At 36.7% G+C, this 16,160-nt stretch overlaps 2 protein-coding genes across 3 annotated transcripts in view; both read right to left on the reverse strand.

Annotated features, from left to right (window-relative positions):
• The window catches only part of stard8 (StAR-related lipid transfer (START) domain containing 8), a 75,099-nt gene extending 70,054 nt beyond the window's left edge, over positions 1-5,045 (reverse strand). Inside the window, exons 1-2 of one of the 2 annotated variants that reach the window (XM_057358232.1) lie at positions 4,902-5,045; positions 3,022-3,055 (exon numbers count right to left, since the gene is read on the reverse strand). In XM_057358232.1, the coding sequence (XP_057214215.1) occupies positions 3,022-3,055; positions 4,902-4,946 (79 nt within the window). In that variant the 5' untranslated portion in view covers positions 4,947-5,045. Of the gene's footprint in view, positions 1-996; positions 1,275-3,021; positions 3,056-4,901 lie in introns of those variants that run through there. The other variant, XM_057358222.1, reaches the window with a different exon arrangement.
• Positions 5,046-12,292: 7,247 nt separating this feature from the next.
• Positions 12,293-16,016, reverse strand: yipf6 (Yip1 domain family, member 6). Its single transcript, XM_057362059.1, has 7 exons — positions 15,928-16,016; positions 15,238-15,366; positions 14,941-15,019; positions 14,633-14,675; positions 14,259-14,384; positions 13,679-13,836; positions 12,293-13,152 (listed from the first exon to the last, which is right to left on the reverse strand). Exons 1-7 carry the CDS (start codon positions 15,958-15,960, stop codon positions 13,031-13,033), a joined length of 690 nt encoding a protein of 229 aa, XP_057218042.1. The 5' UTR covers positions 15,961-16,016; the 3' UTR covers positions 12,293-13,030.
• Between the last annotated feature and the right edge of the window lie 144 nt (positions 16,017-16,160).

Genomic DNA, 16,160 nt, shown 5'->3' on the forward strand with positions numbered 1-16,160 from the left:
ACTGGAAAACTAATTAAGATCATCATAGTTTTTGTGGAAATTGAATACTGGCACTGTCATGTTTATAATGAGAACAGCAGAAAGTTGCCTCATAAATCAAACATTTTAGGGAGTCTTATAAGACCCAGGTCAGGACACATGTCAGTTATGTTAATTAAATGCCATTTTGGCCTCTCTCTCTCCATCAAAAAGCATGATTATTAGTATTTCTAAGTTGGTGTATATTTAAGAAGAGGCAGCTCCTGTGTCCTAAAACTTATTAAATAACCCAAAACTGCTAGGCAGCTCAGTGAACAGCCTTAAGGAAACCCGTGTCACTCTGTGAAATACACGTAGTTTCCACGATAATATGTGTGAGTGAAAGGTTGTTGGCCTCTCACAGATGAATAGATCTCTTATTTCAACTGAATGTAAAAACGTGGCAGCGCATGTACTCTCGTGTGCTTAAGTGTAACTTAACTGACCCCGGAACATTTTGACATGGTAACCAATGTTTCCCCAAAATATACTACGGGTTTTGTTTCTTCGGAGTTTTATTGCATAAAGTCATAATTTATTATTCTTTTTACAGTGATACTCGTGACGACTTGTCACTATCTCCACAGTCATCAAAAATTAAACAATATGACAGAACAATTCTGAAAGCTTCATAAACTGTATGAGTGAGATTTCACGTTTTTACAAAAGTAACAATTAACTAACTTCCGTAGGTATGATACGTTTAACATAACTATTATAGGCATAATGTTTTAACGCGTAAGGGTCCGCTTTTTTTCTAACAACACATTCACTAAAACATAATTTTTCAATATATTTATTTAGAGTTTAGCAACCACGTGTATTTTATAATTTAATAAACAAAAATAATTAATGAAGAACGCATAACTGGAAGACTTGCGAGTCCTGTTCTGAATGTTATACAGTTAGTCGTTGCTGCCAGAAAATAACGTAAGTTACAATCCCCGCGAAAACAAGAATTTTATCCGCATGACTTACCCGCTTCTATCTGACGTCGTTTCGCTTTCCTCCGCAGTAAAGTTAAAGCTCTGTATGTATATTCTCTGAATTGTGAGGTTAAACATCTCGCCTGTTGGCCATTACAACGTTTATCCATTCCCAAACTCGTCTGACTTCTGATCTCGACTTTTAACCCCGGATTTTCCCTCTCTGATGAGTTAGAAGTTGTTGCTCCAAGGCAAACCAGCCGTTATTCGTGGTTCTTTATTAGTCAATAGCACTACACTTTCATTTCTTTTCTAAAAGTTCTAATTAAAAGACTTTCCGTAGACGCCGTCCTACAACCTTTCAACCCGCAAAGCATCATGGGATATGAAGTTTTCATGGTTGTGCGTCTTTTGACTGTTGTAGTTTCCGTCCTGACGCCTAGCGGATTTTTTTTCTATGAGTTATTTTAACGGTCTGCTGGTCAGGTTATTTATAGCTAAAATGTTATAAACTAGGCTGTGGAGTAAATATATATATTTTTAAATATTTTAAATTCATAAAACGAAACAAATATTCTTTGTACCCTACATTTCAATAAAGGCACTGCATTACTCACTTTTCTTTTAATTTCTTCATATAATACATCTTGTCAGAGTATTGTTTAGCTTGTAATGTGATTTTAATGTTTTTAGTCTAAATCAAACAAAATAAACTAGAAACTAGTGCTTTAGTGCAGTTTAGTTTTTTTTTAACACTATTAAACTGTTTTTATTTTTATAAGGGGACAGAGGTAAACAAACAGAGACAGATATCCAGATGTTTTGTAATAAAGTTATTTCTTTTTTCATTAATTTACAGTAAGGAATGACATGTAAATGGCAGCAGCTGGTAGGACAACATTGTTGTTTGTTCTATTCAATGTGTGACCCTACTTTGCATCACTTATCATAAAGTTTGAATCCAATCACTGAACTAACCAATCGCCTGATGTTACCGTGGACTGATACCTTTCTGACTTTGATCTGCATTAAGGTGTAAATACACAGAGTAAATATCTCACACTTGTGGTCAATGCTTTGCCATGTGAGCAAATAAAGATTTGTGATGACTGGGAAGCACATTTCTAAAGGTTGTTCACATGACAAAGAGCAGTGAAATGATGAAGCAATCAATCCATCTGAATGACCTTTAACAGGACAGACAATGACACAACATCTGAGCTTAACAAAAACTGTGTGCAAGAGTGTGATTCACAAGAACCAAATATCATGTTTCCTGAGTTTCTTCATTTAAATAGTTTATGGGGACCTTTAGTTGTTTGCACACTATAATAAACTACACACATTCAAAAAAATTCAGAATTAGTATCCAATAAACTCCATGAGGTATCAGCAGTAATATAACACTGAGCCTAAAAATAAACAACCCCAAAGGAGCTGAGTAATATATTTATAAATCTGATCTTGGTGTTTCTGTATGGGTGAATTGTAGGTAATTATTCATGTGAAGTTTGGTAATAACTTTTGTGTATAATTGTGTTTTTGTGAGCACTTCCAGAATCTGGCCTCTAAACATGGCACATATACGAAACCTCAAAGTCTCTGGTGAATAATTACACATCAGATTTCATGCCGTCTGAGGTGTGTTATAAATAGTATGATCCACTTTTTGTGTCACGTGATCCCAAACTGGAGACAACCATCACTTTCTCCAAATGCAACTGGGTGACATCTAGACCACATGGAGAGGGTAGGTCAAGGAGTCCAAGAACAGATCATACCAGATATCTGAGTAGACAGATCTACTCCTAGTTCATTCTAATTTACATTTATTCAATTAGGTTGCATACACTTTACAGAAAATAACACACTCAAAAAATCTATTTAAGCATCATCCAAACTAAAGGTGACTGTGGAAGAACAAAAATCTGAATTTATGGAACCACTCCTTTGTGGCTTTTTTGAAGGTGAATTTGTATCCACTTTATCACAGTTAATTTCTAGGTGCTCTAGATGCTGTCCTAGAAATGTGGTTAGTAGTAAGCCATTAAGCTGTAATAGAATTCCAGATCCTTACCTGTGCTCCGCACACGACAGCAGTTTGTCAGCTTCTGAAACATCAGAAAAATGCTATCTGTCATATTTGATGCAATATGACAACAATATATTTATGTCTCATTTTCTTTAGACACTGTGTGATTCAGAGTTACGCTACAATCCCAATAACAAGAATCTCAAGGACTATAATGATAAAAGCTTCTTTACTTGCATGTTTTGCATTGAACAACCAAAAGTATGGTTTCAAGGCTTTTTCTTAACAAAGAGCATCAGTTAAATAGTCTGATTGTATTTTTGAACAGGCAGAAATGAAACTTTTGTCATCATTTACTCGCCCCGATCATTCCAATCTCAAATGATTTATTTATTAGTAGATGTGTATGTTTTCTGAGCATATTTAATGGAATGAAAGTTTAGTGCTTTAAAAAGTAAAATCACCATAAAGGTATCATTTAAATGTATTGCGTGTATAGCTATGTGTGAGAAACAAACCAAAATGTAAGAGGGTTTGCTTATACTTTTCAGCTCTGCTGGTGTTCTCAAGTCTCACTTGTGTCATGACGTCCACCTGGTGTGACACGTCTAAAGGTCTAAAGCTATCTCTGAATCAAACAAATGAATAAGAATTTGAGGAAGCATGATCATTTGAGGAGTGGCTTCTCAATGCATGATGGCTTGAATTTCAGCATGTTTTTCACACATTGTTATCATATACAGTCAAAAGTTTGGGATCACTCACTCATTCTTTATTTATATTTTTTCCACATTTTAGAATAAAAACCATGCAATAATACAGTTGTAACTGTGGGAATTATGTTGTGACTAAAATTATTCAAAATAAATGAACTCTATGTTCTATTTTAACACCTTCAAAGTAGTCACCCTTTGACTAGAATTTGCAAAATCGTTCTCTTTTATAAGCGAGCTTCTTGATGTCTTAACCTTATGGTCTCAACCTGGGATGCTTTTTAAACAGTATTGAAGGAATTTTCATCAATGCAGGACTCTTATTGGCTGCTTTTTTCTTTTTTTTTGTCCAAGTATTCCTTTTTTTTTAAGTATAAAAATGTTTCCTAGAAAGAAATTAATATGTTGGCACAATTATATAATATATAATTTTCTGTTAAACTAAACAAAATCAGAGTGAAACAGACATTATTTAAATTCATGCTTGAAAGGCTGAACATGTGTGTGTGTCTGATGCTGAATCAAAATATGAGTCCACCCATTCTCCAGTAATTTCAGTTGAACAGACATTCCACTGTATTCTAAGTCTGCAACGGAAAAAGACTAAATATATCAGGATCTCTCACTAGGAACGTTGTGATGTCATGGGAGCCGCAGCGTAGCCTATTGGCTGAGCCGTGCAGGACTTTGGTGAAAGGGTGCTTTTAAAAACACGTTACCGTGGTAACAAACTTTTTGCTGACGCTCACCCCACTATGAGTAGCCATTCAGCGAGTCCAGTTAGTGCTCAAATGCTCATTTCCTACACCCACTTCACCACCCAAACAAACATACACATAGTATGCCTTCTACAACTATCCACACAGACGGTACAAAGTATTTATTTATTTAAAAACATTACTTCTGTAGATAGACTGGAAATTTTCTAAATATGGTCAATTACAGAGTTATTTCTGCTAAAAACGTACTGTGGTGGTACCACGGTATCTACTTGTAGTACATGTTGCATTTATATAACTCATGATACTAAGCTAAGGATTACAAAAGTGTATTCATTTTATTATTGTTCAGACGCTGTAAGCACACAGTTTAGGAGGTGTCATCTCTCAAACGAACATAAGCCTGATGTCAGTCTTATGCAAATAATGCTTTACAACTATGCTTTTTATGTTGTGTAACTGACATCTCTCTCTGTCTCGTTCTCTGTCTTACCTTAGCCTGGCTGAGGAGTGCTGTTAGACAGTTGAAGAAAGCCATGCTCGCAGGTACCAAGCTGAGGGTCAGGTTCAAAAGGTCGAGGTTGGAAAGTCATGAAGGTTGCCGTGTGAGTCTTGCAGAGAAACGTCTGAGAGCGTAACGGTCCAGAGTGTCAGTGACTTTGAGAAGCAGAAAGGGAGGGGCCACAAAGGCCATATTTCAGCTGGCCAAGAGGACAGAGATTCTCTGCATACCACTGCAGCTAGCTCTAAATGCTAACACACAGCAGGCGTTGAAGCCCAACAGTGTCTGCTAATGGACCAGAAAGGCGACACAGAAAACAGAGCACCATGGAGGAGATCACAGCAAAATCATGTTAAAAAGGGTCAAATGAACTCTCACAGTGTTTATATAATCCACACTTTGAGAGTGTGGATTATATATACACTGTGAGTGTTAATTTTACTGTGATTTTACTGTAGAAAAGTTCACAAAAAATGATGTTTGCTTTTTACTTTCTTTCAATTTCATATTATTTTCATTATCTTGCATGAAACATAAAAGGTATGAGCTATTCTTTATCAGGTACTGTATATGAATTATGAGATCTGTTTGCCACATATCCTTCTAAAACTTTGTACCTCCATATTTTGCGATTTTTTCGGCATAAATCATTATTATTAGTCACCCTTTATGTTTGTTACTGGGTTTTGCAAACATCTAACCAATAAAAATGATTTTAAAAGTGCTTAATCAGTGTTTAATCATTTAAAAAGTACATTCGCTGAAAAACTGCGAATTTGTTTGTTTTCTGAAGGACAAACATCAAGTTTTTTAGCTAACCCCAAACCCCATTGGTTATGGGGTCAAAATTACGATGTGGACGGGTCAAGATGAGGAAAGTTAACTGTGCAATGAGATTTGAGAGATGGAATACAACATGTTGGGGTTTCCTTTAGGCAATGGCAAAAGAATATTCATAATTTCAAAGCATTTTCAAAAACACTCAAAAAATTTTACATTTATATAAAATAAAAAGTTAAGAGCCCACATTAAAACATTTAAACTCAAATAAAAAATATTTAGATAAAACCAAATAAAACAATATTAATCTAAAAAGTTTATATTTTACAGGTTTTGACACTGTAAAGGTACTACATTCATTTGATTTGATTTAATTTAATCTATTGAATTACATTAATAATTTTGTGCATGTTGCATTGTCATTCGTTCATAAAAATGTCAATTTCTTCAAATATTTACAAACCACAAACACAATCAGTATCTTGTTTAATAAAGTGTGGCTACAGTTGGTGTCTAAATAGGGATTCGAATTGAAACAGCTCCATCATTTGCTGAAAGAATTGCGTATATTTTATGCTTTAAGACTGAGAGTTGGCTGAGATGTGAACACCGTGAACCCCAATCTCCCACAAAACTCTGAAACAGTGTCATTATAAAGCCCTGAGAGGGAATTCAAACCTGCTCCTGATTGTTACTATCAGACCCCTGTAGCAACACCATGCATCCCCAGAAAGATGCTCGCACATCTGTTTCTCTCACACACTCATCAGAAGTTCTCCAGAGAACTCGCACCCACTCCAGTTATGTATCAAAGACAGAAGACAAAAGCTAACTCTGTTTTAACCTTCCCACTCCTGCGTGCCGAGGATCACACACGCACATAAATGCACTCATTGTTTTGTAGAATCTACACACAGGCCTACACATACACATATTTGTGCTGAGGAATCTGTCCCTGAGTCCCAAGCACCTTCTTTAATTCGTCAGCAGACTTTTCCTACAGCTCAATGAATGTACAGATATGGTCACGTGACAAGAGCTGTGTTATCGCTCAATTGAGACACCACATTAGAGAAAGTTCGGAGTAACATCGCGTACTTTCGTTCCATTTAAAAGAGTTTGAGATAGTTTTACCTTAATTTATCACCACACAGCCGAAGATAGAGGAATTAATTTCAAATTTTTCACTTATTACACGTATAACCCTCCCGAAGCAACATGGGGTTAAGTGTCTTCCTCAAAAGCATAATGGTGTTGGCTCGTGGCTTGCTGCTTGTGAGGAATGAAAGCTTCCTATTAGCAGTCCCAAGCTTAAACCACTGCGCACCAGCCCATAGATTTTCCATCAGTGTGCACAGTAGATTAGACTATTATTTTCAGAACTATTGGCAGTAATAAGGATGATTAATGTCCTCATGCCTCATTCAGCTGTTCACGTTCTGACCAAAGCTCTGTGGAGAAAAACAAACAAAATCTCTTTTTAACAGCCTTTTCATCCAAATGCTTGATTTTCATTTGATTCAATTTGTGATTGTCATCCTGACCATATCAATTCAAAAATAACAATGATCAGATCATTATCACATCTTCATCATCATCATCTCTGTTTTCTTGGCAAACAGGGGTTTAGACTGTTCCATATACAACAAAACCGAGAAAGGATGCTAAGAATTACATGCCAATAAACATTTACTGTTTTTTTACTTTGATTTATGCCAACTCAATGAAATGACAAATCAAATTCTCAGCCACTACTATCTATAATAATAACTCTGAAAATGAGTTCCTGAATGAGTTTTTAAATTACTGTATGTAATTCAAAGCCTCAGCATGAGCATTTTAATAAAATAATAAAACAGTATTAAACCCATTTTTCAAACATTCCCGTGAGGTTGTAGAGAAGCTTGATCAGTTTCACTCCAACAAATTATGGCACACATTTAAAAAAGACCTTGTAGAATAAAAGCTCTCTTAAAAAAAACATTTAAAAGAACCAACCAATAGAATTACATAGAATGCTTTTCAAACATTATGAACATAATCAGGTATACAGTATCAAGTATGAAATACTATTCACTCACGCAACAAACCACCACATCCATGCAGTCCCCATAACCACTTTACCAGGAAAAAGGAAAAGTTATAGATTGAAGCCACAAACCATCTCAATTTGCACTGCTGAGATTTAACCCTGTAATTTCATGTCCTCTCTTCAGACACATTTTTTTTCTGATTGCAACCAGATGTTGTTACAAAGGTATCTTGAAGAGGTGCTTTTGCAGGACCTATTTGATATAGTATATGTGCTTCAGATCTCTAGAGGGTCATTTGAAGTTTAAAGCAGATTTCTGCTCACTCATCTCTCCAGAATGTCATTTCAGTGACTAACCGTGACCAGAGTAGAAAAGCATTCTAGGCATTGAGATCTACATCAAAAACACGAATGAAGACATCAAATGTTTTTTTCACAGGCTGGTCAAAATTGCCCATACGCCCATACAGACACCGTACTGTCCTTCTCCGAAGCTCTCAGATGTTATCCTTTAAGATGAAAGATTTCAAAGTAAGAAATTCCAATGCTTTGTCTGATCTGCTTTTCTAAATGTTCACAACTTCCTCACATTTCCAAAACAATGGATTTTTAACGATGGGAATATTTCTTCCCTTTCATTTGTACGTCCTGCTTTGAGTGACTTTGTATTATGTAAAAGCCCTTCAAATTACAGAAGAACTTGCAGGCCATGTCATTAAAGTTATTGATTTTCATTAATATCTCTCTTATTACAAGAAAATACTAATTTTAGGATCCATATTTTCCGGGCCATGATATGAATGTTATTGACACTATTTAAACTTTTTTTTATAAAAAATATTTTAAAAATGCCTGAAAATGGACATGTTTAATTCCAGTCCTTTGTAAAGGTCCAGTGTATGAAATGTTGCGACATCTAGCGGTGAGATTGCGAATTGCAACAAACGGCTCACTTCGCCCCTCCCCGCTCCCTTTCGAAGCACTGCGGTGGCTGTCACAGGACAAAGATGTCATCACGTTTTCACTTCTTTGCCGAAGGAGATAACGTATTTACGGAACGCACTAGAGCAATTTGTCCGTAGGGCTACTATAGAAACAACATGTTGAAATCCACGCAAGGGGCAGTGTATGTAGATAGAAATAGCTCATTCTAAGATAATAAAAACATAACGCTTCATTGTGTAAGGTCTGTATACACCTCTGAAGACATAGTTATGTATATTACATTGTATTTCTGTCAGTAGATCCTCCAAAAAAATACCCATTGGACCTTTAAATAAGCCCAAATTTGGTGCCTTTGCACCAAGACTAATTCCACCCTCCTGCTCCCAAAATATCCTTCAAAATGTCATGTGTTCTGGAACATACTTCACATTGTTTATACAACAATGTCAATAAATATTTTTTACATTAATACAGATTAAGGCGGAGTTTAATAGTACACAGATTATGTATTATGTATTAGATGTAAAACAGGGATTTAGATTGTGACTACCATCACAAATCAGTCATGAGAGGATACAGAAGACAGGCTCGCAATCTTAGAGAGTCTTTTGGGCCGCAGTGCACTGATGACTGACCTGCTCTAAACTGTTGATATTTTAGAAATAAAGACAGAAAGAAAGTGAGGTGAGGTCTGGAGTCTAAAACGCCATGATCACATCTGAGATCGGGAGCAGCTGCTCTGAGGTATCTTAGAGTTAAAAGTGACCTCTCTCCTCTGCCCCAACCTGAACCCACTTATTACTGTTATTAATGTAACAGAAAAACAACTCTCTCTCTCCACACGCACACACGCACGCACGCACAGACGCACACACACACACACACACACACACACTTTCCACTGCCAGAAATTTGTTTTGTTTTTTATAAGGGAATTAGCCCTCAGGAGAATTTTACTTTTCCACCTACATACAGTAAGCCTGGAATAAAATATTATGAAATATTTTAAAAAATAGATAACAAATAAAAACAAAGGAAGGTGTCTGATACACCGGTGGGGATAAGACCTCTGTCGTGTCCGTCAACCTAAAGATGGGATTGTTTGATTAAAAGTATCAGCACTGCATTTTTCCATACATCATGATGCCCCTGGGTGATGCGGTGTGCTTTAATGTGCAATGAGCCTAGGTACAGCTGCAGCAGCCTAGAATTAAATCTAAATCAAACGACTGCAGCTGATGCTCTGATCATTACATTCCTGAAACATGACAGTAAGATTATACAGAAAGTCAACCTGGTCATAGGAGAGCTCAGCTCAGCACTGCTGTTGTGTTACACCTGCAGCATAAATTGTTCAATAAAGTCCAGTTCTCGTTTGTTCCAGAGTTTCGAAGAATATGTGCTGCTGTTCATTACTGTTAATAAGGTGAATGGTTCAAGCATAAGAGAATGCCAACTAAAAGAGCAATATCATCTAAAAGAGCAACAGCAGCAAAATAATCTGGTTTCCCTGTGGAACAATGCTTTTTGTTTTTGAACAACTGTGACATCCTGTGATTGATATAACTGTTTTGCAAGATGGTTTTATCCAAACCAAACTTTGATTTTTGACAAAACGTGTTCCCTGCATCGAATCTAATGACAGACCTTTATAAATCGCTGGTTATTGGAGCCATAAGCACTAATCATGTTAGTGTGGCGTACGATTCAACATTTTAGAAAGCTCCAGTTATCTTATAGGATTCTTTATCCTTTGTTCTTTTGTAGTGGGGAAAAGGACCCTCATGTTATTCAAAACCTGTATATGACTCTCTTTTTTTCTGTGGAACACAAACAAAGATATTTTGAGAAATGTCTGTGTGGTTTGTGTCCATATAATGCAAGTCAATAGGGGGCAAAGTTGTTTGGTACCAACGTTCTTCACAATATCTTACATTTACATTCATTCATTTGGCAGACGCTTTTATCCAAAGCGACTTACAAGTAGGAGAGCATATAAGATTTTGTCAACACGCTAAACAGTATCGTTAATTTACAAGACCATGCTACTAGGAGGATTAAAGGTGGAGTGAGCAAGGGAGAGAATGAACAAAATGAAATATTTTTTTATTAGACACAAAACATAGACAGTTATTGGTTAGTCAGATAAATGCGGAGCAGGTATTTTGAATTGTTTTTTGAAAGTTGTGAAGGATGCTGCAGTTGGGTGGAGGCTGGCAGTTCATTCCACCACAGGGGAACCGAATGAGTAAAGGTTTTTGCCATCGATTTGGTGCCTCGCTGTGATGGAACAACCAGACGTCGCTTATTTACAGACCGAAGATGATGGGAGGGGATGTAGACGTGGAGCAGTGAATTAAGGTAAAGGGGGAAAATTGCCGTTACCGTTCTTAAGGCCAGTGTCAGCTATTTAACCTTGATGCGGGCGGCAACTGGCCGCCATCTTCTTTTGTGTTATGCAAAAGAAAGTCTTACAGGTTTAGAATCACATGAGAGGGTGAGTAAATGATGAAAGAATGAGAATTGCCGTATCTGTTCAGTTCCTACATCAGTATCAGTATTCGCATATAAAACCAGTTCAGATACTGAAAAAATGGTCCATAATCCATTTCACCATTTCAATTGAATTATATAGTCATTATCAGATGCCTACAAGGCAATTTCAAAGCAACATACATTTACTAGAAGGAACAATCCCTCTGGGACAACCAAGATAAGGTGCATCATGTAGATGACTCCGCACATGTAACTATACTTTTTGGATACCTATGCAAACAGGAACTAACCATTTGACACATGTATTGGTCATATGGCTCCCTAAATGTATCCAAAACGCTATTGTTCTTCTAAAATGACTCGTTTATTTTAGAAGAATATACAAAGCTGAAAAGTGATCGAAAGGTCACTGTTTGTTCCCTTTTATAATCTTTGTTCCCTCTTTTTTTGTTCTCTATTGGTTGAAATATTTATATGAAGAGTTTGGTTCCAAAATTAGATAACTCAAAAGTTTTCAAAAATCATGTTTAATATTGTGTTATCATGTTTTTATTGTATTTTTTGTTATTATGGCTTAAATCAAAACAAACCAACTGCAGTTTGATTGATATTAATTGGAATGCACAACAAAAAAACATGATTTTTGAAAACAAGAGTATAAAAAGAATCAAAATCTAACAGACAGGTATTACTGTCAACAGCACAAGCTGAGCAAGCGAAACACTGCCAACTCCACACAAAGGTCAGATGAAAACATTTGAGATTCTCTCACACACACCTATTATTTAATCACTGTCACGCATGCACACCTCAGTTACACCTTGTGGTTCAGGTGCTGCAATGCATAAGAAGTGAAAATTAAAGTCTTTTTTTAGACACACAAGATGGAAAGTCTTTCTAATTAGATTTAAAATCACATGGAGAGGAAAAGAGAGTGAAAGTCTGTGTGTCATTGAGAGTGCGAGACACTGAGAAGACTCTGCATGTATGAGGATTCCACTCAAAAATGTTTCAAATGACAGATCCCTCCATTCATACAGACAGCAACAACTGCCCCTCAAATCCGGTTCAACCACATATTACATTTTTTATGTATTCTTCAAATAAAAATAGACAAAAAGACAGACCCTTCTGTAGTACTTAGAAAGCTGCTTTTTATTTCATTCAGGAATGTTTTAACATCCACCAGCGGTTAGAACACCGAAATAAATGAAATGAACCCCAAACATCAGAACAAAAGGGAAAAGACCAAAGAAAAGAAACTTCAACCATCTCGAGGCCTGCTGATGTGTACGGTGCTGTGAGGCGAATCACCTGCCAGTAAACACTTCACTGAATGTGCAGTCTAACAAGAGCTGGATAATTCTTCAGCAAGATTTTACAGCTCTCAACAGAACCAGACACACATACAATCCCGTAAACACATCCATTCATTCACACAAACAATGAAACGGCTCATACCCAACACACGGTACTAAGCATGTCTAGAGGTGTGATCACATACTTCAATTTAATTAAACACATCCAGACTCAAATATTTACACATACATACAATAACACAATGAGTTAGCATCTGTAGTCTGGTGAGACTGATGTAGGCTGCTGTTAAATTTGTAGTGCTGAATTGAGTCCTTCACATCTCTTCTGTCCTCTTATCCTTCTGAATGAGAGATGGCAGGAGTTACAGTTACATCGATGAATACCCAAACTCTCCTCTGTTTGTCACTTTGTGAATCTCCATCAAAGTCAAAGTTTTCCGCCTCTTTTGGTTTAGAACAATCGTTGGCCAGCTCCTAGGCGGTCTACTATACTGGTTGTCTTAAAGAAAGGGAAGTCTGTTGTGCTACTGGCATAGGGTATATGTATGCTAACGAGAGGGCGAAAATGTCAAAATCATCCAGCCGATCACAAAGTAAAACAGGAATACCGGATACACAACCAGAGCTTTTCTATTGGCCGGCTGACTGTCTGCAAGAAAAGCTGTTGAGGCTGTGGATGAAACATGGACACAAACACACACTTAATTAGATATGTACAGTATATACTGACTTAAAATCAACTTCTATTGTGTTGGTATGTTTGTATTGTTAAGTACTATAACCCTAATTCTACCCTTGAAAGAAAACATTTTTTAAATAAAATAAAATATAAAAAAAGCAACAATGAATGTCCCTAAAAGGTCGTTTTATCAAATTTAGGGGATAGACATAATCTGTACACAGTAAAGCACACACACACAAAGCACTAGTGGTCAAATATCACTAAAACCCCTAAGGGCTGTGTGCCTGAGAAAAAAACAATGAGTGTCACCACAGACCAAAATTGCCGTGAAACCTGCAACAATGTTTACTGATAACAGAAAGTTAAGAAACAGAGAAAGAAAATTCAGAACAAGCCTACATTGCCACCTAGTGGTGACCACAGGCTCTACCTGAAAAGCTTGTGAGTCAATCCATAAAAATCCATATTTCAGTTAAACAGCTGAAAATACAGAATTGATTTAATTGGTCCTTACCAAATGTTGACCAGCCGAAGGAGGCGGTGACAACTATGAGGCGGACAGCAAAACTAATGCCGCCTGAGCTCCCCAACAGAACAATGCGGCAAACAATCATGGCCACAGTGAGAGGCAGAATACAGTACCCCAACACACACAGACTCTGGAAGAAGGAACTAAAAAGACCAAAAGTAAATAAGACAGAAAAGGGGGAATTATATGGTTTTAATAATTCAGTACATTCATTCATTGCATAAACCTGTTCAGTTTGTAGTTCTAGAAAAATAAAAAAAGAGGTTTTCGATGCATTAGTAAAATAAATGCTGTGGCTAACATTAATTGAAGAAATGATTGTCCCACGCCCAACTAAACTTTTGTCCAACAGCAAATTATACACAGTCATACCTCAATTGTAAAATCAAAGCATGCTTTAAAAAGTTACCAATGAGATGCAATAACCAAATAATGTTTTTATACAGAATGTTTGAGGGATGACTGTATGTAAACTGTGTTTCACAAGAAAATGTCAGCAATAAAATGTATTGACCCAAAGTACTGTTTAAATTAAACGGCTACACAAATCAGACTGTTTACTTACATAGTTCCTCCCAGGAGTTTAGAATTAAGGGTGATGATTACAGAACCAAACCAAATGATGACAAAGACTTCTGCAAACTGCGGCCTGCCATCTTCCTCACTGTCTGCCGACCCACCCTGGAGCATTCTGGGAAAATCACAAAGTCTCAGTAGTGTTAGCTGCCAGAGGCGTAAACACCTATTATAACTGGGATGGGCATGTCTCTGGGTCATCAAGATTTCCTCCCCTTTTTTTGTGCAATAATCATGATATAATCTAGGGTTTACATTGTTTACACTTCATCCTATAAAATTGTATTTTAAAAGTTTTTACTCCTATGTAAACCTCACTTGTTAACACATGAAATCAAATTTTAATGAAACATTACTACTTACAAGGCCAGGGTGACACAGAGTAAGAGAGGTCCCCACAAATCCCCTAAAAAACAGAAAACACAAATATACATTTCTCATTAGATTTGTTTAAACGTGACATTGGCTCATTAGCATTTATTTACATTTACATTTAGCAGACGCTTTATCCAAAGCGACTTACAGAGAGTTCAGGGAGCAATAAGCGATATGTCATACAGGAGCAATAATACAATTTATAACTAATATAAGATTATAAATAAGTCACATCTTATATGTATTCTGTAATAGATAAATCATTTCTATTATTTATAAACTATGGATAAACTTACAGTCTCTGAGGAGTGCAGAACTTTTCTTGGGGTACATCACATGGACAAACTTCTGCCCAACAGCTCTCAAATCCCTCATCTGAGACCCACAAACAAAGCAAAGGCAGAGTAAGAGAAATGATCCATAATACTTGACATAATACTTAGAGCTGCTTTTATCATGCTGGTCACACTGTGAAGAAGGCAATGACTTAATTTACTTAAAAGCTATAGACACTGGCCAATGTCACTTAACTTAATAAGAGCAAATATTGGCCGATTAACCTGTCTGGCACAACTCACTACATCTTCACTTACAATGGTGTCTTTGACAGGCTCATCCAGCGTCGAGAGGTCATTGTCAGCATTTTGCGAGCCTATCGGCACAGATATGTCCCCCTCCACTGGAATGTCTTCCGATATTGAAATGTCAGATAAACCTGCAAACTGTGACAAGAAGAATGGCTGTTTTAATCAGTTATGGCAAATCAGGACAAGTATGACATTTTACATGCAGTTCACGTTCATCTACATCAATAGGAGACCTACACAGCAGATGGCAAGTATTCCTAACTACAGGTTACCAATGCCTGGTGTTTGGCAAATTAAGTTTATGAAAGAGAGAGACAGGAAGAGAGAGAGAGAGAGAGCGTCTGCGCAGTTTCAGATTGCACGCTGTCAGTGTTTACATACTTTCGTAGCTCTGCGCTGTCAAACACGTCCTCGTGTTTTCCATAAAAATACAAAACTTTATCGTGTGAACAAAGGACAATTGTAACAAAACTCGTTCAACTGAGTAAATGTTCTGACGAGCCGAGAAACGACCATCTGTCTTTACATGTACAGTCACATCAGGAGAGTTTACTGACAGAATTTGCGTTTTTAGGCTTCCAAAGCAACAACATAAGATTCGCACTCATATACACAAAAAAACCCAAACACGGTGAGAGAACTGACAGCATGTTTTAAGGATGTTTAAATGTTTTGTTAGCGTGTTTTGTCTCTTACCAAAGGCTTGCTGGACTCCTCTACGTCCGCCATCTTTACACGGATATAGAAACGTCATCGGATGTTCAACGTCAAAAACGCCAACATGCCACTAAAGAAATTAATAATGGTTTCTTTTATTTTTTTATTTTTTTTGCTGTTAGTCTTTTTGGCACTTTTGTGTAATCCTTATCGCATTGATGGCTATTTTGTTTTTGCTCTGCATATTGTTAATAATTGTCAATTGTTAATCC

This window comes from Triplophysa rosa, linkage group LG2 (assembly GCF_024868665.1).
Source record: "Triplophysa rosa linkage group LG2, Trosa_1v2, whole genome shotgun sequence".
NCBI classification, from domain to species: Eukaryota; Metazoa; Chordata; class Actinopteri; order Cypriniformes; family Nemacheilidae; genus Triplophysa; species Triplophysa rosa.